A 27,500-nucleotide genomic window follows, 5' to 3' on the forward strand; every position below is an offset into this window, starting at 1 on the left:
CCCCTCGAGTGTAGTGGTGTTCCCCTCGAGTGTAGAGGTGTTCCCCTCGAGTGTAGAGGTGTTCCCCTCGAGTGTAGTGGTGTTCCCCGCGAGTGTAGAGGTGTTCCCCTCGAGTGTAGTGGTGTTCCCCTCGAGTGTAGAGGTGTTAGGTGTTCCCCTCGAGTGTAGAGGTGTTCCCCGCGAGTGTAGAGGTGTTCCCCGCGAGTGTAGAGGTGTTCCCCGCGAGTGAAGAGGTGTTCCCCGCGAGTGTAGTGGTGTTCCCCGCGAGTTTAGTGGTGTTCCCCTCGAGTGTAGAGGTGTTCCCCGCGAGTGTAGAGGTGTTCCCCGCGAGTGTAGAGGTGTTCCCCGCGAGTGTAGAGGTGTTCCCCGCGAGTGTAGAGGTGTTCCCCGCGAGTGTAGAGGTGTTCCCCGCGAGTGTAGAGGTGTTCCCCGCGAGTGTAGTGGTGTTCCCCGCGAGTGTAGAGGTGTTCCCCGCGAGTGTAGTGGTGTTCCCCGCGAGTGTAGTGGTGTTCCCCGCGAGTGTAGAGGTGTTCCCCGCGAGTGAGGAGGTGTTCCCCGCGAGTGAGGAGGTGTTCCCCGCGAGTGAGGAGGTGTTCCCCGCGAGTGTGGAGGTGTTCCCCGCGAGTGAGGAGGTGTTCCCCGCGAGTGAGGAGGTGTTCCCCGCGAGTGAGGAGGTGTTCCCCGCGAGTGTAGAGGTGTTCCCCGCGAGTGAAGAGGTGTTCCCCGCGAGTGTGGAGGTGTTCCCCGCGAGTGTGGAGGTGTTCCCCGCGAGTGTGGAGGTGTTCCCCGCGAGTGTGGAGGTGTTCCCCGCGAGTGAAGAGGTGTTCCCCGCGAGTGAAGAGGTGTTCCCCGCGAGTGAAGAGGTGTTCCCCTCGAGTGTAGAGGTGTTCCCCGCGAGTGTAGAGGTGTTCCCCTCGAGTGTAGTGGTGTTCCCCGCGAGTGTAGTGGTGTTCCCCGCGAGTGTATTGGTGTTCCCCATGAGTGTAGAGGTGTTCCCCAGGAATGTAGAGGTGTTCCCCGCGAGTGTAGTGGTGTTCCCCGCGAGTGTAGAGGTGTTCCCCGCGAGTGTAGTGGTGTTCCCCGCGAGTGTAGTGGTGTTCCCCGCGAGTGTAGAGGTGTTCCCCGCGAGTGTGGAGGTGTTCCCCGCGAGTGTGGAGGTGTTCCCCGCGAGTGTGGAGGTGTTCCCCGCGAGTGTGGAGGTGTTCCCCGCTAGTGAGGAGGTGTTCCCCGCAAGTGAAGAGGTGTTCCCCGCGAGTGAAGAGGTGTTCCCCGCGAGTGTAGAGGTGTTCCCCGCGAGTGAAGAGGTGTTCCCCTCGAGTGTAGTGGTGTTCCCCGCGAGTGTAGTGGTGTTCCCCGCGAGTGTAGTGGTGTTCCCCTCGAGTGTAGTGGTGTTCCCCGCGAGTGTAGAGGTGTTCCCCTCGAGTGTAGTGGTGTTCCCCGCGAGTGTAGTGGTGTTCCCCGCGAGTGTAGTGGTGTTCCCCGCGAGTGTAGTGGTGTTCCCCGCGAGTGTAGTGGTGTTCCCCGCGAGTGTAGTGGTGTTCCCCGCGAGTGTAGTGGTGTTCCCCGCGAGTGTAGTGGTGTTCCCCGCGAGTGTAGAGGTGTTCCCCGCGAGTGTATTGGTGTTCCCCTCGAGTGTAGTGGTGTTCCCCTCGAGTGTAGTGGTGTTCCCCGCGAGTGTAGTGGTGTTCCCCGCGAGTGTAATGGTGTTCCCCGCGAGTGTAGTGGTGTTCCCCGCGAGTGTAGAGGTGTTCCCCGCGAGTGAAGAGGTGTTCCCCGCGAGTGAACAGGTGTTCCCCACGAGTGTATTGGTGTTCCCCGCGAGTGTATTGGTGTTCCCCGCGAGTGTAGTGGTGTTCCCCGCGAGTGTAGAGGTGTTCCCCGCGAGTGTAGAGATGTTCCCCGCGAGTGTAGTGGTGTTCCCCGCGAGTGTAGTGGTGTTCCCCGCGAGTGTAGAGGTGTTCCCCGCGAGTGTAGAGGTGTTCCCCGCGAGTGTAGAGGTGTTCCCCGCGAGTGTAGAGGTGTTCCCCGCGAGTGTAGTGGTGTTCCCCGCGAGTGTAGTGGTGTTCCCCGCGAGTGTAGAGGTGTTCCCCGCGAGTGTAGAGGTGTTCCCCGCGAGTGTAGTGGTGTTCCCCGCGAGTGTAGAGGTGTTCCCCGCGAGTGTAGAGGTGTTCCCCGCGAGTGTAGAGGTGTTCCCCGCGAGTGTAGTGGTGTTCCCCTCGAGTGTAGAGGTGTTAGGTGTTCCCCTCGAGTGTAGAGGTGTTCCCCGCGAGTGTAGTGGTGTTCCCCTCGAGTGTAGAGGTGTTAGGTGTTCCCCTCGAGTGTAGAGGTGTTCCCCGCGAGTGTAGAGGTGTTCCCCGCGAGTGTAGGTGTTCCCGGCGAGTGTAGAGGTGTTCCCCGCGAGTGTAGTGGTGTTCCCCGCGAGTGTAGAGGTGTTCCCCGCGAGTGTAGAGGTGTTCCCCGCGAGTGTAGTGGTGTTCCCCGCGAGTGTAGAGGTGTTCCCCGCGAGTGTAGTGGTGTTCCCCGCGAGTGTAGAGGTGTTCCCCGCGAGTGTAGTGGTGTTCCCCGCGAGTGAAGAGGTGTTCCCCGCGAGTGTAGAGGTGTTCCCCGCGAGTGTAGAGGTGTTCCCCGCGAGTGTAGAGGTGTTCCCCGCGAGTGTAGTGGTGTTCCCCGGGAGTGTAGAGGTGTTCCCCGCGAGTTTAGTGGTGTTCCCCGCGAGTGTAGACAGCGTGGACATATCCAAGATGGCGGCGCACACAGTTGCAGCGGCTCAGTGCTTTCCCTGTTTGTACTTTTTACGAATGTGTGTGTATAGTGTTCTGTATCCAGTCTTTTTATTGTACAAACAACACTTACAGCCGACATGATCTATGGAAGTTTGGCATTTGTAGCAAACAGAGCATTTCCACTGATTTTCACCGCTCACACAACATTCCTCCGGATATTGCGAGGTGCCCTGGTTCTCCGTGGATTATCATCCCAGCGGGCAGGCGGAGAAGGCGGCGCAAAGAGAGGAAACAAAAGCGGGGCTGCAGGGCCGGTGCGCTAACAAGGCTACGAAGGAAGCCACACAAACCACCGCTTCCCAGCATCTTCCTCTCCAATGCAAGATCACTTGTTAATAAAATGGATGAACTGAGGCTTCAGGTTGCAACAAATAATGCCATCAAGAACAGTTGCATCCTGTTGATCACGGAAACCTGGCTCCACTCACTCATCCCGGACTTAGCTATCCAGCTAGCAGGCTACACAGCACAGCGCCAGGACAGGACAAGTAACTCTGGTAAGAGCAGAGGAGGGGGGCTGTGTGTGTATGTCAACAACTGCTGGTGTACTAACACAGTGATATTGGACAGACATTGCCCCCCAGATTTGGAGTATGTGACTATCAAATGTCGTCCAATTTATCTCCCTAGGGAGTTTACTGTTGTCCTGATTACTGCTGTTTATATTCCGCCCGATGCTAACGCTAACTCAGCTCTCATACTTTTAAGTGGCAGCGTTAGCAATCAGCAGAGTAGGTATCCTGATGCAGTGTGCATTGTTGCGGGGGATTTCAACCACGCAGAATTAAAAGCAGTGCTCCCAAAATTCCATCAGCACGTAAAGTGTGCAACAAGAGGAGCTAATACATTGGACAAAGTCTACTCAAACATCAAGCGGGGCTACAAGGTCAATCCATTACCACACCTGGCCCAGTCTGACCACCTGTCACTGCTGTCAGTCCCGGCATACACCCCCATTAGGAAAACCACTCCTATCATCACAAAGACTATTAAAACATGGCCTGATGGAGCCTCCCAGCAGCTGCAGGACTGCTTTGACAGGACCTGTTGGGACACTTTTGAACACCCAGATCTGGATATGTTTACAGACAGTGTTCTGTGTTATGTTAAATACTGCATAGACATTGTCACAGTAGACAAACACATCCAGGTCTACCCCAACCAGAAGCCCTGGATGTCTAGGGAGGTCCAGCATCTGTTAAAGGCGAGGAACACTGCTTTCAGATCAGGTGACGAGTCTCTCTACAGTGCAGCACGTACTAATCTGAAGAGGGGCATCCGAAAGGCCAAGTCTGACTACAGGAGGAGGATCGAGGACCACTTGGACAGCAACAACAGCAGGCAGGTGTGGCAGGGAATCCAGCACATCACCAATTATAGGACCAACCCCGGGGCTGTGGAAGGGGATGCCTCACTGGCGGAGGAGTTAAACCACTTCTTTGCCCGTTTTGAGGTTCAGCCACCAGAGGCAGCCACACCACATCCAGTAGCTCACAGCGACACTGTCCTCATGGTAAAAGAGCATGAGGTGAGGCGTACGCTGCGGGCAGTCAACCCGCGGAAGGCAGCCGGCCCTGATGGCATCTGCGGACGCGTATTAAAGGACTGTGCGGACCAGCTGGTGGGGGTCTTTACTAAGATCTTCAACCAGTCACTCTCCCAGCTCACTGTCCCATCCTGCCTGAAGTCCTCCATCATTGTCCCCCTGGCCAAAAAAACAAATATAACCACTCTCAACGACTACCGGCCAGTAGCACCCACCCCTGTGGTGATGAAGTGCTTTGAGAAACTGGTCCGTAGTCACATCATGTCTTTTTATCCTCCTACCTTTGACCCACACCAGTTTGCTTACAGGGCGAACAGATCGACTGAGGATGCCGTGGCTACAGCCCTCCATGCTGCACTGTCCCACCTGGAGCAGCCGGGGAGCTATGCCCGGTTACTTTTCATAGACTTTAGCTCTGCTTTTAATACTATCCTCCCCCACAGACTGGTGTCCAAACTGTCCAACAGTGGAATACCACACTCCACCTGCCTATGGATTAAGGACTTTCTGTCAGACCGCACTCAGAGGGTAAGAATGGGCCCCCATACATCCACGGCCCTCAGCCTCAGCACTGGCTCCCCGCAGGGCTGTGTGCTGAGTCCCCTTCTCTATACCCTCTACACCCACGACTGCACCCCTGCTCATCAGAGTAACACCTTTGTCAAATTTGCTGATGATACCACAGTAGTGGGGCTCATCACAAGGGGGGATGAGTCCAATTACAGAGACGAGGTGGAGAAATTGGTGGGGTGGTGCAAAGTTAACAACTTGCTCCTCAATACATTAAAGACCAAGGAACTCATTGTGGACTTCAGGAGGAAGAAAACGGTAATCCAGCCACTGTTCATAGGCGGAACCTGTGTAGAGAGGGTTTCTGACTTCCGCTTCCTGGGAGTCAACATCATGGAGGACCTGACCTGTGCCGTCCACACCACTGAGCTAGTGAAGAAGACCCAGCAGAGACTCTACTTTCTAAGAGTTCTCAGGAAGAACAACATCCCCAAAAAACTGCTGGTGTCCTTCTATCGCTGCTCAATTGAGAGCATCCTGTCATACTGTCTCTGTGTGTGGTTTCCAAGCTGCACTGTGGCACAGAGGATAAAGCTCCAGGGTGTCATAAAGGCAGCACAGAAAATCACTGGTTGCCCCCTCCCCTCTATGGAAGAACTTCACAGCTCCTGCTGCATCAAAAAGGCCAAAACCATCATACAGGGCTCATCACACCCCGGTCACACAATGTTCAGACTATTGCCGTCAGGCAGGAGATATAGGTCCATGAAAACAAGAACAAATAGACTACAAAACAGCTTTTATCCAACAGCCATAAGTGCATTAAATAATGCTGCTAAATTAGTCCCCACCACTGATCTGTGTCAAAAGGGCCATGTGCCCTGTTTGTAAATGTGGATGTCTGTATGAGTGTGTCTCCTATGTGTTTTTAGTATTAATGTAGTAGTAGTATTTTTGTATTTTTAGATGTTTGGCACTTGACAAGGACTGTACTTAATTTCGTTGTACCAGTTACAATGACAAATAAATATTCTATCTATCTATCTATCTAGAGGTGTTCCCCGCGAGTGTAGTGGTGTTCCCCGCGAGTGAAGAGGTGTTCCCCGCGAGTGTAGTGGTGTTCCCCGCGAGTGTAGAGGTGTTCCCCGCGAGTGTAGAGGTGTTCCCCGCGAGTGTAGTGGTGTTCCCCGCGAGTGTAGTGGTGTTCCCCGCGAGTGTAGAGGTGTTCCCCGCGAGTGTAGTGGTGTTCCCCGCGAGTGTAGAGGTGTTCCCCGCGAGTGTAGTGGTGTTCCCCGCGAGTGAAGAGGTGTTCCCCGCGAGTGAAGAGGTGTTCCCCGCGAGTGTAGAGGTGTTCCCCGCGAGTGTAGAGGTGTTCCCCGCGAGTGTAGAGGTGTTCCCCGCGAGTGTAGAGGTGTTCCCCGCGAGTGTAGTGGTGTTCCCCGCGAGTGTAGAGGTGTTCCCCGCGAGTGTAGTGGTGTTCCCCGCGAGTGAAGAGGTGTTCCCCGCGAGTGTAGTGGTGTTCCCCGCGAGTGTAGAGGTGTTCCCCGCGAGTGTAGAGGTGTTCCCCGCGAGTGTAGAGGTGTTCCCCGCGAGTGTAGAGGTGTTCCCCGCGAGTGTAGTGGTGTTCCCCGCGAGTGTAGTGGTGTTCCCCGCGAGTGTAGAGGTGTTCCCCGCGAGTGTAGAGGTGTTCCCCGCGAGTGTAGTGGTGTTCCCCGCGAGTGTAGTGGTGTTCCCCGCGAGTGTAGTGGTGTTCCCCGCGAGTGTAGAGGTGTTCCCCGCGAGTGAAGAGGTGTTCCCCGCGAGTGTAGTGGTGTTCCCCGCGAGTGTAGAGGTGTTCCCCGCGAGTGTAGAGGTGTTCCCCGCGAGTGTAGTGGTGTTCCCCGCGAGTGTAGTGGTGTTCCCCGCGAGTGTAGTGGTGTTCCCCGCGAGTGAAGAGGTGTTCCCCGCGAGTGTAGTGGTGTTCCCCGCGAGTGTAGAGGTGTTCCCCGCGAGTGTAGAGGTGTTCCCCGCGAGTGTAGAGGTGTTCCCCGCGAGTGTAGAGGTGTTCCCCGCGAGTGTAGTGGTGTTCCCCGCGAGTGTAGAGGTGTTCCCCGCGAGTGTAGAGGTGTTCCCCGCGAGTGTAGAGGTGTTCCCCGCGAGTGTAGAGGTGTTCCCCGCGAGTGTAGAGGTGTTCCCCGCGAGTGTAGAGGTGTTCCCCGCGAGTGTAGTGGTGTTCCCCGCGAGTGTAGTGGTGTTCCCCGCGAGTGTAGTGGTGTTCCCCGCGAGTGTAGAGGTGTTCCCCGCGAGTGTAGAGGTGTTCCCCGCGAGTGTAGAGGTGTTCCCCGCGAGTGTAGAGGTGTTCCCCGCGAGTGTAGAGGTGTTCCCCGCGAGTGTAGAGGTGTTCCCCGCGAGTGTAGAGGTGTTCCCCGCGAGTGTAGAGGTGTTCCCCGCGAGTGTAGAGGTGTTCCCCGCGAGTGAAGAGGTGTTCCCCGCGAGTGTAGTGGTGTTCCCCGCGAGTGTAGTGGTGTTCCCCGCGAGTGTAGAGGTGTTCCCCGCGAGTGTAGAGGTGTTCCCCGCGAGTGAAGAGGTGTTCCCCGCGAGTGTAGTGGTGTTCCCCGCGAGTGTAGAGGTGTTCCCCGCGAGTGAAGAGGTGTTCCCCGCGAGTGTAGAGGTGTTCCCCGCGAGTGAAGAGGTGTTCCCCGCGAGTGTAGTGGTGTTCCCCGCGAGTGTAGAGGTGTTCCCCGCGAGTGAAGAGGTGTTCCCCGCGAGTGTAGAGGTGTTCCCCGCGAGTGTAGAGGTGTTCCCCGCGAGTGAAGAGGTGTTCCCCGCGAGTGTAGAGGTGTTCCCCGCGAGTGAAGAGGTGTTCCCCGCGAGTGTAGTGGTGTTCCCCGCGAGTGTAGAGGTGTTCCCCGCGAGTGTAGTGGTGTTCCCCGCGAGTGTAGAGGTGTTCCCCGCGAGTGTAGAGGTGTTCCGTTCCCCGCGAGTGTAGAGGTGTTCCCCGCGAGTGAAGAGGTGTTCCCCGCGAGTGTAGTGGTGTTCCCCGCGAGTGTAGAGGTGTTCCCCGCGAGTGTAGAGGTGTTCCCCGCGAGTGTAGTGGTGTTCCCCGCGAGTGTAGTGGTGTTCCCCGCGAGTGTAGAGGTGTTCCCCGCGAGTGTAGAGGTGTTCCCCGCGAGTGTAGAGGTGTTCCCCGCGAGTGTAGAGGTGTTCCGTTCCCCGCGAGTGTAGAGGTGTTCCCCTCGAGTGAAGAGGTGTTCCCCGCGAGTGTAGTGGTGTTCCCCGCGAGTGAAGAGGTGTTCCCCGCGAGTGTAGAGGTGTTCCCCGCGAGTGTAGAGGTGTTCCCCGCGAGTGTAGAGGTGTTCCCCGCGAGTGTAGAGGTGTTCCCCGCGAGTGTAGAGGTGTTCCCCGCGAGTGAAGAGGTGTTCCCCGCGAGTGTAGAGGTGTTCCGTTCCCCGCGAGTGTAGAGGTGTTCCCCGCGAGTGAAGAGGTGTTCCGTTCCCCGCGAGTGTAGAGGTGTTCCCCGCGAGTGTAGAGGTGTTCCCCGCGAGTGTAGAGGTGTTCCGTTCCCCGCGAGTGTAGAGGTGTTCCCCGCGAGTGAAGAGGTGTTCCCCGCGAGTGTAGTGGTGTTCCCCGCGAGTGAAGAGGTGTTCCCCGCGAGTGTAGAGGTGTTCCCCGCGAGTGTAGAGGTGTTCCCCGCGAGTGTAGAGGTGTTCCGTTCCCCGCGAGTGTAGAGGTGTTCCCCGCGAGTGAAGAGGTGTTCCCCGCGAGTGTAGTGGTGTTCCCCGCGAGTGAAGAGGTGTTCCCCGCGAGTGTAGAGGTGTTCCCCGCGAGTGTAGAGGTGTTCCCCGCGAGTTAAGAGGTGTTCCCCGCGAGTGTAGAGGTGTTCCCCTCGAGTGTAGAGGTGTTCCCCGCGAGTGTAGAGGTGTTCCCCGCGAGTGTAGAGGTGTTCCCCTCGAGTGTAGAGGTGTTCCCCGCGAGTGTAGAGGTGTTCCCCGCGAGTGTAGAGGTGTTCCCCGCGAGTGTAGAGGTGTTCCCCGCGAGTGTAGAGGTGTTCCCCGCGAGTGTAGAGGTGTTCCCCGCGAGTGAAGAGGTGTTCCCCGCGAGTGTAGAGGTGTTCCCCGCGAGTGTAGAGGTGTTCCCCGCGAGTGAAGAGGTGTTCCGTTCCCCGCGAGTGTAGAGGTGTTCCCTGTGACATTACCTGGCAGTGATAGTAGGCTCTGCTGCTCAGGTGTTTCTGAGGCTGGACGTCACACTCGATGCCCAGTGATCTCACTCGGGTCTGAGACGCCACCACACCTGCCACCTCACACTCCACACTGACCCATGGCATCCATCCCTCTGGAAGCTCCTGATCCGAGGACAACTCCAGCTTACACGCCAGTGACTGAGGCTGGTCCACAGCTGACACACACACACACACACAAACACACAACCTGTGAGTTTACATCTCATTACACGCCAGTGACTGAGGCTGGTCCACAGCTGACACACACATCACACACACATCATTACGCGCCAGAGACTGAGGCTGGTCCACAGCCTGTTTCACATCTCATTACTGACACACAATAATCCCGTTCCATTACTGAGTGAACATGAGGCTCAGCTGAAGCGACCAGAACTGTGTCAAGAACTGCCTCAGAAAACTAAATATTCATGAAATCTCTAGAGATATCAAATATCACGAGCAGATCCCACTAGAACGTTTTTTTGTGAGTTCAGCAGTGATTCTAGATCCACATCAGTTTTATATCGGTACAAGCAGAATCTGTAGTTCTTACCTACAGACTTCATATTTAAATACCTGGGGGTACAAACGACAACCTCATCTGGAAAATCAACTGCAGCAGCCTTGTAAAAAAGGCTCATCAACGGCTGAACTTTCTGAGGAGTCTTAAACAGGCTGGCCTGGGAAGTGATGTCACAGCCCTGACATCTTTTTATAAGTGTGTGGTGGAGAGTATCCTCACCTCAGGTGTTACAGTGTGGTATGGGAACTGCTCTGTTTCAGATAGGAAGGGCCTGCAGCGTGTGGTTAAGGCGGCAGAGAAGATTATTGGTTGCAATCTCCCGGTGGTCAGTGACACATACTTCGGCAGATGCAGGAGTAGGACTTCCAGCATTGTGAAGGACTCCTTCCACCCTGCCCTCAGGTCGGAGGCTGCGCAGCATCAGAACTAGGACGACCAGGTTAAAGACCCTAACCCTTTCCAGAAGCTGTTAGACTATTAAACTCTTGCACACACCAGAACCGATAAACTGAACTTTTTGTCTTGAGGTATGTTGCACTTTTATTGCTATGCTGCCAATTTTTCAAATTTTAGTGTGTATATGTTCGGGTACGATTGTGTATTTGTATTTATTTATTTATGAGCTGCTGATCTTAACCGGGCCTCAGTACTAATTTTGTTCCAGATCATGTACCATGTTTTTGGAATGCCAATAAAATCCTTGAATCCTTGAATATTTGTTTTATGAAATGATGATAAGGTAAGCATAATTAAAAAAAGCTGTTTTTTTACATCAATCCAGAAAAAAATAGTCTTTCAAACTGTTTTTGAGTGAACCAGAAAAATTATCACATTGTGCCAATAAAGTCACATACTGCTATTTAAAGGCATATATTCTTTAAGTTTTATTAATAAGGGCAAGTTTGTCTAAGCTCGAGTCATTGTACGGTGAACAACACTAAACCCAATTACATCTATTGACTGCAAAAGTACATTTATTTAACCTAACTTTATTAAAAACTTTTTTTGTATGTGTGCTCATAATTTTAGTTTTGTATTTTATTATTAACATTCAGCTATTGAAGATACTTTTTGAGCTCTCCGGATCAATCCTAAACCTCTCTGATGAATTTCAGACGTTCAGCCAAGGGTTAGGTGAATCCCGTCTGAAAGAGACCCTGTGCTCTTCATCCGGCTCAATATGGGTCAGATATGTGCGAAAGCTAAGACAATCTCACAGGTTTAAACCTGTTCAGTCTGACTTTATCAAAAGAGGATTGCACCTCCTGCAAATTACCCACCGGAGAACAAAAATAAAATAAATGAATATAAAATATCAAGCCAAACAGGTACACAATGTATACAATTTATATAAAAAAATAAGTGTAGCTTTAAAAAGGGGAATGTTTTATTGCAAATATGCATTTTATTAAATAGAAAAAGAACAGCATTTTGTTTTTCACTTAGGCTAATTGAAGTATATTAGCACGTTTTGTAGTATTATATTTTTTTGTTAATTTAAAATGTTTTATGCTCAATTACTTTGGTAGCCGATTATGTCTTCCCCAAAAGTACGAGTGGATTTGGAGAAGCAGGCTGGGGGGGAGTTTAATTTTTTTGTTGTTGTCTGTAACTATTTGGTAGACGTGACATAGCCTACAAACAAGGTCTCGCAAAGACTGCAATACAATATTTGTTCCTCCATCACGTCTCGGTGAATACAGTGAATGCATGCTGAAATTATTTTTGCGTGGCTACATACAAGTTTAAGCATATGTGATGCATTGCCGCGTGAGAGAGACGAGGGTGCGTGTGTGAAGGGGTTCTTTCTTTAGGCTATACGTTTACTTCTTAAAAACATCAAAGCTAAACATCATATCTAGTCAAACCGCATCACGACATCACTACAAATACAGTGTGGGATTAAATTCAGCGAACATCATAGGCTTCGGCACGGGCGAAAATATTGGCGCTGGGTCAAAAAAAATGCGGGGGACAGAATCGTTACCTTGATTCAGCGACGCTGAAAGGAAGCGATCCCAAACTTTAGACATTCTCTGCCGTTTATGGACATCTACTCTCTGCCATCGCGCCAAATAAATTCAAAATGTATCACGCGCTATGGTGTGCTTCCTGAACACTGAACAACGGTCCGTGTGAAATCAGATCCCTGCGCGTATAGTGCGCGTCATAGGAATTTAACGAGGCTTCGAGGCAGAGTTTTTGCCTCGAGGAATTTTTGTAATCGAGTAAATCGAGTAACTCGATGAATCATTGCAGCCCTACTCAAAACCTTCCCCTCACTGTACTGTGTATATAATCTATATATTTAATTTCATTTATATCCACCATTGACACAAACAGGAGTAATGTTCTGTTTTCTTACCCACATTCTTGGGCGGGAGCCGGTCGATTCTCCACACAAGGGCTCGATGCACGTTCTCATATTTGACGGCTCCAACGGACACGTGCATCACCGACGGAGACTCCGCCACATGAGCCGAGCCCAGACACGCGTTTCTGTTCATCCGAGCCTTGAGGGATTTCTGTCGCAGCAGAGACATGCTGTTCGGCACCTTCACCCAATCCCCCGGGAAAGGCACTCGGACCACAACGTTTTCACACACCGTCTCTGAGCCTCCTGTGGGATGAGGGAAACTCATCAGGACATTGAGGAAGATCTGGAGCTGCATACAGGCTCCCTGCACCGTCAGCAGGGCTTTAGCGGAGAGCGGTGGATCCTCGTAGCGTAGCGAGGCCGTCCTGAAGCGCACCAGCTCCACTCGACACCCGTCAGGGGGACTGAACCTCATCACACGCTTCTCCTCAAACTCTGCCTCTCTCACACACCCATGGAGACTGTAGTCTGTGATCTCCATCCACACCTCCTCATCTGAGCCGTACGCAGGAGCTCGTCTGAGGAGCCCGAGGTCATTCAGTGCTAGGAAACACTCCACCGCTCCGTTCAGGAACGCTAGACAGTGGATCTGAGTGATGGCCGAGCACTCGAGAGTAGCCCCGTCCTGATCTCGCCTCATCCAGACCCGGTCCGAGATCTGCAACGACAGCTCCTGCTCCTCGTAGTGTTTGTGCTGTAGATGAGGCACTGGCAGGCGCATTAGCTCTTCTTCTATTGAGGCTAGCAAGTCCTCCAAGTCTCCGTATTCCGTGGTGCCGAACTTCAACAGTTGCTCCACTTCCGGTTCGTGGGTCACCTCGAGCTTGGGGTGGTAACGCTTTCTCTCGGCGTAGGACACGTGCTCCAGCTTGACTGTGGCGATACTGCGTGGCTCGCCGTATCTCTCCATCTTCAGGGCCGAGAGGCGGGTGTAGGCGTGCAGCTGGAGCTCTCGGAAGGGCTTCTCCAGGCCCTGCTCGTAGAAGAGCTGAAGCAGGGCCCCGGGACACAGCCGCAGGTACACCGGACCCCACTGACGCGACGACATGCGGTTCTTCTTCTCTGGGATCCGCAGCATCAGGGACCAGCCGTGCCTCCGCTGACTGAGGAACAACCCCTGTGGGACGAAGGAGGACAGACTTCTCTTCATCACTTCATCTTTCCCAGCGCCTGTGGGTCGACTCTCTCGGTCCACCTTCACATCATCTCCATCCAGCTGCTTCTCCTCGGTCCTCAGCTGCTCCAGTTTATGGCAGATGTAGGAGTAGGAGTACTGAAGGTGGTCTTGGGCCGGCTCGTCACCATCCTTGGTGCGGATGAAGAACCGGGGCAAACTGGGTCCAGAGTCTGAGTCCGATGACGAGGTCCAGGACACTCGTTTGTGTTCCTCTTCTTCCTCCCAGAAGGGGTTGAAATGGCCAGGCTCATCTTGGGATGCTTTGAGGGAAACAGAGCCTTCAGTGATTCCCATGGAGTCTCTTTGGGAGCAGCCGGTCAGATAGCGGGAGAAGCCCGGCGCTGTGGGAGTCGCTCCCACCGGAGTGCACATTGGAGTATTGCTCGGCACCTGGGAACTCCCGTTAAGCCCAAAATCATATGAAGGGGATTCTATGGCAGAGCTGAAGCTCCAGGATTCACTCCCCAAAGATGGCAAAACCAGTTTCAGCCCGTTGGGCCGAGGTATTGACCCGGAGCTCGATGCAGGAGAGCGCAGGGACTTTGGGGGTGAGGAGAAGGTTGTGGCTTCATCATCAAATGTAACCCAGTTGGCTGGGTGATTGGTGGAGCACATCACTTTACTCTTCTTTATTCTACAGTCTTCTGCAGAAATACAAAGAGACAGACACAAATAAGGTACTTACAAATTTGAAAGAGATTCAAGCCAGCTCGACTGGTCAGCTAATGTAGTCATTGTTCCGAATATGTTGTTTCGTCCTGAACAATTCAATTCAATTAAATTCAATCACATTTATTTGTAAAGCACTTTTCACAATACACATCATTTCAAAGCAGCTTTACAGTAATGCACGAGTCCACATTACAATTTAGAGTGATCTGTTCTCAGAGGAAACTGTCAAAGTTATGCATTTCAGAGATGTATATACAAAATCACAGTTAGCTGAAAATGTAATAATTTAAGGTAGAAACAATGAGCTCACTGAAGTAATTAGGGCTGGACCCGAATATTCGAATAATCGTTCGGTGGGTTGGTATTCGATTTGAAAATTTGACATTCAAATATTCGCGAAACGGTTCTCATTCGTGCTTGAATAAGGCCGGCGACACACTCGCTGCGTGGCGTGTCCGTTTTTATTTCGGCTCCCATGTTAACAGGTTGGAGTTTGCACACTGCCTGCGTGAGACACGTGTGCATGCTAGAAATAGAACCGACGCCTAAGTGTTCCAGCAATGGGAGTATTAGAGCGCAGAACAGCGGAGTGTGTGTGGACAGGAGTGCAGAACAGCGGAGTGTGTGTGGACAGAAGTGCAGAACAGCGGAGTGTGTGAGGACAGAAGTGCAGAACAGCGGAGTGTGTGTGGACAGAAGAGCAGAACAGCGGAGTGTGTGTGGACAGAAGTGCAGAACAGCGGAGTGTGTGTGGACAGAAGAGCAGAACAGCGGAGTGTGTGTGGACAGAAGCGCAGAACAGCGGAGTGTGTGTGGACAGAAGCGCAGAACAGCGGAGTGTGTGTGGACAGAAGCGCAGAACAGCGGAGTGTGTGTGGACAGAAGCGCAGAACAGCAGAGTGTGTATGGACAGAAGCGCAGAACAGCGGAGTGTGTGTGGACAGAAGAGCAGAACAGCGGAGTGTGTGTGGACAGAAGAGCAGAACAGCGGAGTGTGTGTGGACAGGAGTGCAGAACAGCGGAGTGTGTGTGGACAGAAGAGCAGAACAGCGGAGTGTGTGTGGACAGAAGCGCAGAACAGCAGAGTGTGTATGGACAGAAGCGCAGAACAGCGGAGTGTGTGTGGACAGAAGTGCAGAACAGCAGAGTGTGTGTGGACAGAAGTGCAGAACAGCAGAGTGTGTGTGGACAGAAGAGCAGAACAGCGGAGTGTGTGTGGACAGAAGAGCAGAACAGCGGAGTGTGTGTGGACAGAAGAGCAGAACAGCGGAGTGTGTGTGGACAGAAGCGCAGAACAGCGGAGTGTGTGTGGACAGAAGCGCAGAACAGCGGAGTGTGTGTGGACAGAAGCGCAGAACAGCAGAGTGTGTGTGGACAGAAGTGCAGAACAGCGGAGTGTGTGTGGACAGAAGCGCAGAACAGCGGAGTGTGTGAGGACAGAAGTGCAGAACAGCAGAGTGTGTGTGGACAGAAGAGCAGAACAGCGGAGTGTGTGAGGACAGAAGTGCAGAACAGCGGAGTGTGTGTGGACAGAAGTGCAGAACAGCGGAGTGTGTGTGGACAGAAGCGCAGAACAGCGGAGTGTGTGTGGACAGAAGTGCAGAACAGCAGAGTGTGTGTGGACAGAAGAGCAGAACAGCGGAGTGTGTGTGGACAGAAGAGCAGAACAGCGGAGTGTGTGAGGACAGAAGTGCATGGACAGAAGCGCAGAACAGCGGAGTGTGTGAGGACAGAAGTGCAGAACAGCAGAGTGTGTGTGGACAGAAGAGCAGAACAGCGGAGTGTGTGAGGACAGAAGTGCAGAACAGCGGAGTGTGTGAGGACAGAAGTGCAGAACAGCAGAGTGTGTGTGGACAGAAGAGCAGAACAGCGGAGTGTGTGAGGACAGGAGTGCAGAACAGCGGAGTGTGTGTGGACAGAAGTGCAGAACAGCGGAGTGTGTGTGGACAGAAGCGCAGAACAGCGGAGTGTGTGTGGACAGAAGTGCAGAACAGCAGAGTGTGTGTGGACAGAAGAGCAGAACAGCGGAGTGTGTGTGGACAGAAGAGCAGAACAGCGGAGTGTGTGAGGACAGAAGTGCATGGACAGAAGCGCAGAACAGCGGAGTGTGTGTGGACAGAAGCGCAGAACAGCGGAGTGTGTGTGGACAGAAGTGCAGAACAGCAGAGTGTGTGTGGACAGAAGAGCAGAACAGCGGAGTGTGTGTGGACAGAAGAGCAGAACAGCGGAGTGTGTGAGGACAGAAGTGCATGGACAGAAGCGCAGAACAGCGGAGTGTGTGAGGACAGAAGTGCAGAACAGCAGAGTGTGTGTGGACAGAAGAGCAGAACAGCGGAGTGTGTGAGGACAGAAGTGCAGAACAGCGGAGTGTGTGAGGACAGAAGTGCAGAACAGCAGAGTGTGTGTGGACAGAAGAGCAGAACAGCGGAGTGTGTGAGGACAGGAGTGCAGAACAGCGGAGTGTGTGTGGACAGAAGTGCAGAACAGCGGAGTGTGTGTGGACAGAAGCGCAGAACAGCGGAGTGTGTGTGGACAGAAGTGCAGAACAGCAGAGTGTGTGTGGACAGAAGAGCAGAACAGCGGAGTGTGTGTGGACAGAAGAGCAGAACAGCGGAGTGTGTGAGGACAGAAGTGCATGGACAGAAGCGCAGAACAGCGGAGTGTGTGAGGACAGAAGTGCAGAACAGCAGAGTGTGTGTGGACAGAAGAGCAGAACAGCGGAGTGTGTGAGGACAGAAGTGCAGAACAGCGGAGTGTGTGAGGACAGAAGTGCAGAACAGCAGAGTGTGTGTGGACAGAAGAGCAGAACAGCGGAGTGTGTGAGGACAGGAGTGCAGAACAGCGGAGTGTGTGTGGACAGAAGCGCAGAACAGCGGAGTGTGTGTGGACAGAAGTGCAGAACAGCAGAGTGTGTGTGGACAGAAGAGCAGAACAGCGGAGTGTGTGTGGACAGAAGAGCAGAACAGCGGAGTGTGTGAGGACAGAAGTGCAGAACAGCAGAGTGTGTGTGGACAGAAGTGCAGAACAGCAGAGTGTGTGTGGACAGAAGAGCAGAACAGCGGAGTGTGTGTGGACAGAAGAGCAGAACAGCGGAGTGTGTGTGGACAGAAGAGCAGAACAGCGGAGTGTGTGTGGACAGAAGTGCAGAACAGCGGAGTGTGTGTGGTGTGGACAGAAGTGCAGAACAGCGGAGTGTGTGTGGACAGAAGAGCAGAACAGCGGAGTGTGTGAGGACAGAAGTGCAGAACAGCGGAGTGTGTGTGGACAGAAGTGCAGAACAGCAGAGTGTGTGTGGACAGAAGAGCAGAACAGCGGAGTGTGTGTGGACAGAAGAGCAGAACAGCGGAGTGTGTGAGGACAGAAGAGCAGAACAGCGGAGTGTGTGTGGACAGAAGAGCAGAACAGCGGAGTGTGTGAGGACAGAAGTGCAGAACAGCGGAGTGTGTGTGGACAGAAGTGCAGAACAGCGGAGTGTGTGAGGACAGAAGAGCAGAACAGCGGAGTGTGTGTGGACAGAAGAGCAGAACAGCGGAGTGTGTGTGGACAGAAGAGCAGAACAGCGGAGTGTGTGAGGACAGAAGAGCAGAACAGCGGAGTGTGTGTGGACAGAAGAGCAGAACAGCGGAGTGTGTGTGGACAGAAGAGCAGAACAGCGGAGTGTGTGAGGACAGAAGTGCAGAACAGCGGAGTGTGTGTGGACAGAAGTGCAGAACAGCAGAGTGTGTGTGGACAGAAGAGCAGAACAGCGGAGTGTGTGTGGACAGAAGAGCAGAACAGCGGAGTGTGTGAGGACAGAAGAGCAGAACAGCGGAGTGTGTGTGGACAGAAGAGCAGAACAGCGGAGTGTGTGTGGACAGAAGAGCAGAACAGCGGAGTGTGTGAGGACAGAAGTGCAGAACAGCGGAGTGTGTGTGGACAGAAGCGCAGAACAGCGGAGTGTGTGTGGACAGAAGTGCAGAACAGCAGAGTGTGTGTGGACAGAAGAGCAGAACAGCGGAGTGTGTGTGGACAGAAGAGCAGAACAGCGGAGTGTGTGTGGACAGAAGCGCAGAACAGCGGAGTGTGTGTGGACAGAAGCGCAGAACAGCGGAGTGTGTGTGGACAGAAGAGCAGAACAGCGGAGTGTGTGTGGACAGAAGAGCAGAACAGCGGAGTGTGTGTGGACAGAAGAGCAGAACAGCGGAGTGTGTATGGACAGAAGTGCAGAACAGCGGAGTGTGTGTGGACAGAAGCGCAGAACAGCAGAGTGTGTGTGGACAGAAGCGCAGAACAGCGGAGTGTGTGAGGACAGAAGCGCAGAACAGCGGAGTGTGTGAGGACAGAAGTGCATGGACAGAAGCGCAGAACAGCGGAGTGTGTGTGGACAGAAGCGCAGAACAGCGGAGTGTGTGTGGACAGAAGTGCAGAACAGCGGAGTGTGTGTGGACAGAAGAGCAGAACAGCGGAGTGTGTGTGGACAGAAGCGCAGAACAGCGGAGTGTGTGTGGACAGAAGCGCAGAACAGCGGAGTGTGTGTGGACAGAAGAGCAGAACAGCGGAGTGTGTGTGGACAGAAGCGCAGAACAGCGGAGTGTGTGTGGACAGAAGCGCAGAACAGCGGAGTGTGTGTGGACAGAAGAGCAGAACAGCGGAGTGTGTGTGGACAGAAGTGCAGAACAGCGGAGTGTGTGTGGACAGAAGAGCAGAACAGCGGAGTGTGTGTGGACAGAAGCGCAGAACAGCGGAGTGTGTGTGGACAGAAGCGCAGAACAGCGGAGTGTGTGTGGACAGAAGAGCAGAACAGCGGAGTGTGTGTGGACAGAAGCGCAGAACAGCGGAGTGTGTGTGGACAGAAGCGCAGAACAGCGGAGTGTGTGTGGACAGAAGCGCAGAACAGCGGAGTGTGTGTGGACAGAAGAGCAGAACAGCGGAGTGTGTGTGGACAGAAGCGCAGAACAGCGGAGTGTGTGTGGACAGAAGTGCAGAACAGCGGAGTGTGTGTGGACAGAAGTGCAGAACAGCGGAGTGTGTGTGGACAGAAGTGCAGAACAGCGGAGTGTGTGTGGACAGAAGAGCAGAACAGCGGAGTGTGTGTGGACAGAAGTGCAGAACAGCGGAGTGTGTGTGGACAGAAGCGCAGAACAGCGGAGTGTGTGTGGACAGAAGAGCAGAACAGCGGAGTGTGTGTGGACAGAAGCGCAGAACAGCGGAGTGTGTGAGGACAGAAGTGCAGAACAGCGGAGTGTGTGTGGACAGAAGAGCAGAACAGCGGAGTGTGTGTGGACAGAAGTGCAGAACAGCGGAGTGTGTGTGGACAGAAGAGCAGAACAGCGGAGTGTGTGTGGACAGAAGTGCAGAACAGCGGAGTGTGTGTGGACAGAAGTGCAGAACAGCGGAGTGTGTGTGGACAGAAGAGCAGAACAGCGGAGTGTGTGTGGACAGAAGTGCAGAACAGCGGAGTGTGTGTGGACAGAAGTGCAGAACAGCGGAGTGTGTGTGGACAGAAGAGCAGAACAGCGGAGTGTGTGTGGACAGAAGAGCAGAACAGCGGAGTGTGTGTGGACAGAAGCGCAGAACAGCGGAGTGTGTGTGGACAGAAGCGCAGAACAGCGGAGTGTGTGTGGACAGAAGCGCAGAACAGCGGAGTGTGTGTGGACAGAAGAGCAGAACAGCGGAGTGTGTGTGGACAGAAGTGCAGAACAGCGGAGTGTGTGTGGACAGAAGAGCAGAACAGCGGAGTGTGTGTGGACAGAAGAGCAGAACAGCGGAGTGTGTGTGGACAGGAGTGCAGAACAGCGGAGTGTGTGTGGACAGAAGTGCAGAACAGCGGAGTGTGTGTGGACAGAAGAGCAGAACAGCGGAGTGTGTGTGGACAGAAGTGCAGAACAGCGGAGTGTGTGTGGACAGAAGAGCAGAACAGCGGAGTGTGTGTGGACAGAAGCGCAGAACAGCGGAGTGTGTGTGGACAGAAGTGCAGAACAGCGGAGTGTGTGAGGACAGAAGTGCAGAACAGCGGAGTGTGTGAGGACAGAAGCGCAGAACAGCGGAGTGTGTGAGGACAGAAGTGCAGAACAGCGGAGTGTGTGTGGACAGGAGTGCAGAACAGCGGAGTGTGTGTGGACAGAAGTGCAGAACAGCGGAGTGTGTGTGGACAGAAGTGCAGAACAGCGGAGTGTGTGTGGACAGGAGTGCAGAACAGCGGAGTGTGTGTGGACAGAAGTGCAGAACAGCGGAGTGTGTGTGGACCGAAGCGCAGAACAGCGGAGTGTGTGTGGACAGAAGTGCAGAACAGCGGAGTGTGTGTGGACAGAAGTGCAGAACAGCGGAGTGTGTGTGGACAGGAGTGCAGAACAGCGGAGTGTGTGTGGACAGGAGTGCAGAACAGCGGAGTGTGTGTGGACAGAAGAGCAGAACAGCAGAGTGTGTGTGGACAGAAGTGCAGAACAGCGGAGTGTGTGTGGACAGAAGTGCAGAACAGCGGAGTGTGTGTGGACAGAAGTGCAGAACAGCGGAGTGTGTGTGGACAGGAGTGCAGAACAGCGGAGTGTGTGTGGACAGAAGAGCAGAACAGCGGAGTGTGTGTGGACAGAAGAGCAGAACAGCGGAGTGTGTGTGGACAGAAGTGCAGAACAGCGGAGTGTGTGTGGACAGGAGTGCAGAACAGCGGAGTGTGTGTGGACAGGAGTGCAGAACAGCGGAGTGTGTGTGGACAGAAGCGCAGAACAGCGGAGTGTGTGTGGACAGAAGTGCAGAACAGCGGAGTGTGTGTGGACAGAAGAGCAGAACAGCGGAGTGTGTGTGGACAGAAGAGCAGAACAGCGGAGTGTGTGTGGACAGAAGAGCAGAACAGCGGAGTGTGTGTGGACAGAAGTGCAGAACAGCGGAGTGTGTGTGGACAGGAGTGCAGAACAGCGGAGTGTGTGTGGACAGAAGCGCAGAACAGCGGAGTGTGTGTGGACAGAAGTGCAGAACAGCGGAGTGTGTGTGGACAGAAGTGCAGAACAGCGGAGTGTGTGTGGACAGGAGTGCAGAACAGCGGAGTGTGTGTGGACAGAAGCGCAGAACAGCGGAGTGTGTGTGGACCGAAGCGCAGAACAGCGGAGTGTGTATGGACAGGAGTGCAGAACAGCGGAGTGTGTGTGGACAGAAGAGCAGAACAGCGGAGTGTGTGTGGACAGAAGTGCAGAACAGCGGAGTGTGTGTGGACAGGAGTGCAGAACAGCGGAGTGTGTGTGGACAGAAGCGCAGAACAGCGGAGTGTGTGTGGACAGAAGTGCAGAACAGCGGAGTGTGTGTGGACAGAAGTGCAGAACAGCGGAGTGTGTGTGGACAGGAGTGCAGAACAGCGGAGTGTGTGTGGACAGAAGTGCAGAACAGCGGAGTGTGTGTGGACAGAAGTGCAGAACAGTGGAGTGTGTATGGACAGGAGTGCAGAACAGCGGAGTGTGTGTGGACAGAAGTGCAGAACAGCGGAGTGTGTGTGGACAGGAGTGCAGAACAGCGGAGTGTGTGTGGACAGAAGTGCAGAACAGCGGAGTGTGTGTGGACAGAAGAGCAGAACAGCGGAGTGTGTGTGGACAGAAGAGCAGAACAGCGGAGTGTGTGTGGACAGAAGCGCAGAACAGCGGAGTGTGTATGGACAGGAGTGCAGAACAGCGGAGTGTGTGTGGACAGAAGCGCAGAACAGCGGAGTGTGTGTGGACAGAAGAGCAGAACAGCGGAGTGTGTGTGGACAGAAGAGCAGAACAGCGGAGTGTGTGTGGACAGGAGTGCAGAACAGCAGAGTGTGTGTGGACAGAAGTGCCTGAGCTTGTGTTTTGGGTTAAGCTGCGTTGCTTTGACATTGTGGAAAATTGAATAATAGAAACAAAATGTATTAGCCTTTTTACCCCTTATTATCAATCTAAATTAATCTCATTTTTAATTTAACTTAATTTCGTTTTTCTTTATTTAAATCTATCCTTTACTGTGTCAGTAATTTGTTAGTCAGAAAAATATTAGACTACCTTAAAAGTATTGCTTTAACAGACCTGAGTGTGTGTGTGTTTTATATCACTAGTGCAGTGTCTGTTCTCGGAGAATATAAGCCCTGTCCGCGTGAGACGCGCCGCTTCCCGCTCGCGCTGTTCTGTAGTTTACTAAAAGTTTAAATTCTGAATGTGTCGCGTCTCGCGTGTCCATCTATATTGCACCAAATGTGACACTGCACTCCCTTGTGAAGTCGATTGGATGAACGGTTCTCGAAATAATAATAATGCAAACGCACAGACAGACACAGAGATTCCTGCCTTTATTAGAGAGAAGAATATGTTCAGCCCCCTCTCTCCGAAGCTTCGAATATTCGATGTTCATTACGACCGAAGCTTCGAAGCTCAAAAAATGTAGAAGCAATGAATACTTGTTTGTTAACAAATGATTGACATTTAGAAAAATGTAGCATTAGTGCATGTTGATTCAGAGTTTGCTTCATCTAAAGTCTTCGCAAGAGAAGAGTCGCACACACCGGGCACTGAAGGATTCTCGCGTTAATCAATCGAGATGACTTCGAAGACTTAAGGCCAGTTCACACTGCACCGATAGACACCGTAAGAAACCTTGTTGGGTTGTGTTAGATCCATCAGCGTCTGTTAGCGCTGGTCTGTCGGGTCGGGAATGTTGGGCGTCTGATGGTACAGTGTGAATTGGCCTTTAGAAGGTTAAATACAAGCGGCAACCTCCCCGTCTCTCTCTTGAAACCAACACGGAAGTGAGTTAAACTGTAATTCGTTGACTGGCCGCTTGAGGCTGATGTCAAAAGTGAGTCAAATCTGTATCTCCCCCATGTTAAAATGCCAAATTTTACAACAGAAAAACACATGTTTACAGCCTGGTTCTCTCTGTGGCTTTGGTCCATACAGCTAATTTTGCCCTTCATGACAACTGTGAGGGGGGTGAATTTTTTTATAACTCATCCGTTTAGTTGATTAATATATAAAGTTCTGCATAATTAAGGGTGTGGCCACTTGAGTGACAGGTGGGTTGTCGCTGATGTCAATGCTAGCCGTTTGTCTGCTGTTACTAGCCGTCACTTCACCTCAGCAAATGTTAATGAACTTGCCGTATCCCGCTAATCAAGGGCTTCAGGTTTACTGGGATCTTCCAGGCGGGTGAGCTAGACAACGATATGCTTAAAACTGAGAAGTTTTTCCTTTGAGTTTTCCTCGTACAGACTGTCAAAACGATCCCCATTCACACGGATCCATGAAAACGACTAAAAACCCTGTATTCTGCTGCCAGGCAGTAGATGGAGATGAAACACTATAGACTGAACACGTAATACGCATGACGTCATCGTCTTCAGAGATTCGTGTTTTTGTTGTTTACATGTTGTTTGCACTTTAAAATCCGTTTTCAAAAGTTAGCATTTTCAGGCACCCAAAACGCCGTTGTCGTTGTCGTGCCAAAACGTGTAAAAAAGTCTCCTGCTTTTAGTTGAAAACTGTGTTGTGTAAGCAGCCCCTCAGGAGCCGAGTTTGGGACCAGTGTACTAGACAAATGAGGAACATACTGTCCTTTGTTATAGTTATATAGCGCTTTCAGTGTTTCTCCTACTATGTATTAAGCAGCAGCGCTGCAAAATCTTCACATCATCAGTAATATCACGACATTCACTTACACACGTTGTCATAAGGAGTCGTTCACATGCAAATATTTCAAATGTGGGCGTAATACTCATAATAGAAGCGACGCTGCGGCAGACACAACGACAGACGCCACGGGAGAGCGAGCAAGCGCTTGTGGAAAGGAGAAAGCGGTACGAACTTTTCTCCGTTGAAGTCTATGGGGTCGCTGTGTCCATTTTTTTACTGTCTATGGAAAATATGCCGTCCCGCCCCTCCGTGTTCGGCGATCAGGTTTCATTCTCGCGCAGCTTGTTTTGTTTTGGTTTGCGCCGCGCTCTCCGTTCCGTGTGATGGGCCTTTCACACAGGACGCGGTATGCGCGGCGCTGCGCTATAAAACCCATTCATTTCAATGGCTTGCGCCGCGCAAGGACGTTTTGTTGCTGCGTCGACCAAAGCGCAAGCGCAGCGGTGCGCATCATTGGCGTGCTCACGCGCACGCCGCGGTCAAAGTTCAAAATAGTTCAACTTTTGCCGCTGCGCTCAGTGACGATTACAAGCGCAGCCAATAGAATCGGGGGATCCAAACAAGCACAGAAAACAAAATGGATGAACGGTTAGTACTGTGTATATATATAATTTGTTTCTTAGTTTCAGGTTTAATGTTTGAATAAATGTTTTAAAAGCTGACTTCATGATTCTTGTTTTGATTCAGATATAGTATATAAAATCGCGTTGTATCTGAAGGGCAACGCTGAACCCAGCGGCAAGCGCCGCGCATACCGCGTCCTGTGTGAAAGGCCCATGAGTGTGTGTCGGCGCACTGTGCTATCTGCTCAATGTTCCGCTCCGTGTTTGCGCTGCGCGTTCTTCTGCTCCTTAACGGCCCAAACGCCGATCACGCACTGGAAAAGCAAAGTCCGCTCAAATGACGTGAAATTTCTCAGTAGTAGACTTCTGTTTGCAATAGCCCTACTGAGCTGGAATAGCCATGCTGGGCAACAATGGTAAAATTACCTGCTCTGATCACATGCTCTGGTAATAAGAGCTTTGTATGATGACTATACTTTATTTTGATAATTAGTCAAAAATTAAATCTGTTAAATCTGAGTATGTTGCATAGAACTGAATGAAGAATAATATATTGATGTTTTATATTTTAATATAGGGCTATTTTCTGTCCAATTTGTGTGGACATTTTTCTTTTTTTCCCTTTTTTAATTAGTTTCCCGTTTAATTTAATTAGTAATTATTCTTCATTTAAATATTGATGATTACAAGTTTGGGGGAAATGCGATTAATCACAGCATTACATTTGAGCACCTGCCCCTTATGAACTCCCTGGAGGTTAGTGAAGTAAAATAGGCTATGCCAGCTAGTCACATTTTAAACTAATGAAAAGTTTCATTTGGATTTTAATGTTCAAAATGTCTACAGGATAAAATAAATGAAAGTACTGGTTACATGATGATGTATCTAAGTGCTAAAGTGTGTTACAGAAAAAAAGATCAGTAGTGCAGGTGAGGGAGGAAAGGGTTTCATGTTTCCACTATCAGTTTGTACCTTACAGCTGAAAATTAACACAAAAGAAAAACATGAATAATCCTGTCCTAATCCTGTTTGTGACCAGTTCCAGGTGCGTGCTGCAGACCCCCAGACCCCCCGCGACCGGCTTGGTAACAACCTCCGGCACGTAACAGCACCGCTGCTGGAGAAATTTCTAGGGGAAACACTGGCTTTATACAGTAGAGTTTGCATCAAAGCAGCTTTACAGTGATAAACAGGAGTCCTCCTCTGGCTTTACAGTATGAGCACAATGTAAATGTAAATTCATGGTATTCAGTTTTAAATATAAATCTAGTTCAGAGTAATTAAAAACATCTAGTTCCACACCACTGAAGTATGGCATGAAGAAAGGGGAAAGAGAAAAAAAAGATTGCACAATCGTCCAGTAGGTGGCGCTGTACATTAAGATTATAAACCAGCATTAAACACCAGGAGACAGTAGAAGTATGGTGCACGTTCTCTGCTGGGAATGTGTTTCACTGGAACAGATCAGCAAGGTCTGGGTTAATCGACAGAGAGTTCAGGGTTTAAGTGATGTAAGTTAACCTGCTCTCTGGAACTGAACTTCAGGAGGATGACGATGTGCTCAATGAGAAACAGCCAAAGGGCTCAGTCTGCTCAGTATGGACTCTGTAAATGGGATGAGGAGGTGTAGGTGGGACAGAAATACTGAAGTCAGCAGCTGAAAAAAGAACGCAACACTGAGTCTCACTGAACGGCTCCAGAAGAATCCTGACAGAATTCCTCAGGGACAGAGGGATAAACATCAGCCCTCTGTCCCACAGTTCATTCACAGACATCATGATGAGACTCTCACACGGCCGGTGTCAGACAGATACTGTACTTCTGCGGGTCAGCTCACTAACACTCGTGTAGAGTACACTACACTCTAGTGCACTTCACACTCAGATCATGTTGGACACCTTCTGCACTCAACAGTCAGCTTCCCCACAGCCAGAGATGATGATGATAATAAATACTTACTGAGCATTAAATCATCATATTAGAGTGATTTCTGAAGGGTCATGTGACACTAAAGACTGGAGTAATGATGCTGAACATTCAGCTTTGATCACAGGAATAAATTACACTTTACTGTATATTCACATAGAAAACAGATGATTTACATTTTAAAAATATTTCTCTGTTTCTACTCTATTTCTGGGCAAATAAATGCCAAATTTATCTATCTATCTATCTATATATATATATATATATATACAATAACCCGGGAGGAAATGTCGTGTAGTCCCAGCTGTTTGTTGTAGTCCTTAAAAAGCAATTTCTTTAAAGCAAATCTCTCCCTTTGCTTTGAGTGTCGTAACTTTGCAGATGTCGTTTATGCTCAAACAGAAACATTACACACTAACTAAAGTTAGAAAAGTCAAATCATAATTAACCACCCCTTTAATCTAATCCCTTTTTCCAATAGTATAATCCTGCAATACCATTTCTAGACCCTTGTGTTTATGTGACAACGCCACCTATGAAACGGATAGGCCTACAGAAGATAACTACTTCAGATGGAACAATTAGCCTTTTTTCCCCCAAGAATTTAAAGCCAGAATAGGGCTCATAATCATATACTGAAACAAATTAGGCTCAATATTTCAAGAGGGTTACCAATGGTTATGTTTTGGGTTAGGAGAATATGTTAGTTACATTTAAATAATTAACAGTTTTTTCTGAATATTAATAAACCAATACAGGACTGAATAAGTGCTATAAAATAATATAAACAATGATAAAAACTAGGTTCCTAGAAATGCGGGAGTGAAACTGATCAGGATTCTCACTTTTCCTGTTTCTATACTTCAGTTCAGAGACCAGAACCCCAGTGGCGATTCTAGGGGGTGGCCTGGGGTGGCCGGGGCCACCCCTGAAAGCTCATTGGCCACCCCTGTGGCCACCCCAGATCTGATAGGTAGTTGGTCAAGTTCGTCAACCCAAGAAATGAGAAATGTTGCCAATCAATGATGACAGCTGATCAACTGATTTAGGGCCAGTTTAAATTTTTTAACTAACACAGTAACGGTCAAACTGAGACTTTGAGAGCTGATTTCTGCTCAGCGGACGTTTGGCCATGCAGGTCAGGTGACTTATGAGATGAAAGTACGTGCGCTGCACGGTGCACCTGCTGCTGCTAGTCCGTGAAACAAGAGGACGGTGACGGTCACACAGTTGCAACAATACAACAACAATAAAAACGCTGGAATCAGTCTATTGAGAGGTATGGTCGGGATCCAAAGCAGCAGAGTGCGGCTCGGGAATATAGATCTGATGGCCGAGTGCGGGCACGGGCGGTAATGCACTCGTGTGTGTGCTGGTTGCGGGGGAGAGTAAAACGATTCGCGGGACTCCCGCAAAATAGAATTATCTATAAACTGAACATCTAAAAACAAATAAATTGTCATTCATCTGTTGCACAAAAGCAACAAGAACAACTAAAACAAAATAGAAACGATTTACAGGCCAGAGTCTCTATGTATAACATGTTTGCATTTGCAACAATGTAGCCAATCACAGACATATGTGTTGATTTCTTGAACGCAGTGGCCAATC

General features: G+C 51.3%; 1 protein-coding gene across 2 annotated transcripts in view; it reads right to left on the bottom strand.

Annotated features, from left to right (window-relative positions):
• The window catches only part of ston1 (stonin 1), a 30,223-nt gene that overhangs the window by 1,300 nt on the left and 1,423 nt on the right, over positions 1 to 27,500 (bottom strand). The window contains exons 3-4 of one of the 2 annotated variants that reach the window (XM_081351530.1): positions 11,932 to 13,764; positions 9,014 to 9,216 (exon numbers count right to left, since the gene is read on the bottom strand). In XM_081351530.1, the coding sequence (XP_081207656.1) occupies positions 9,014 to 9,216; positions 11,932 to 13,735 (2,007 nt within the window). In that variant the 5' untranslated portion in view covers positions 13,736 to 13,764. Of the gene's footprint in view, positions 1 to 9,013; positions 9,298 to 11,931; positions 13,765 to 27,500 lie in introns of those variants that run through there. The other variant, XM_081351531.1, reaches the window with a different exon arrangement.

Source organism: Scardinius erythrophthalmus (genome assembly GCF_964197995.2).
Source record: "Scardinius erythrophthalmus genome assembly, chromosome: 21".
Taxonomy (NCBI): domain Eukaryota; kingdom Metazoa; phylum Chordata; class Actinopteri; order Cypriniformes; family Leuciscidae; genus Scardinius; species Scardinius erythrophthalmus.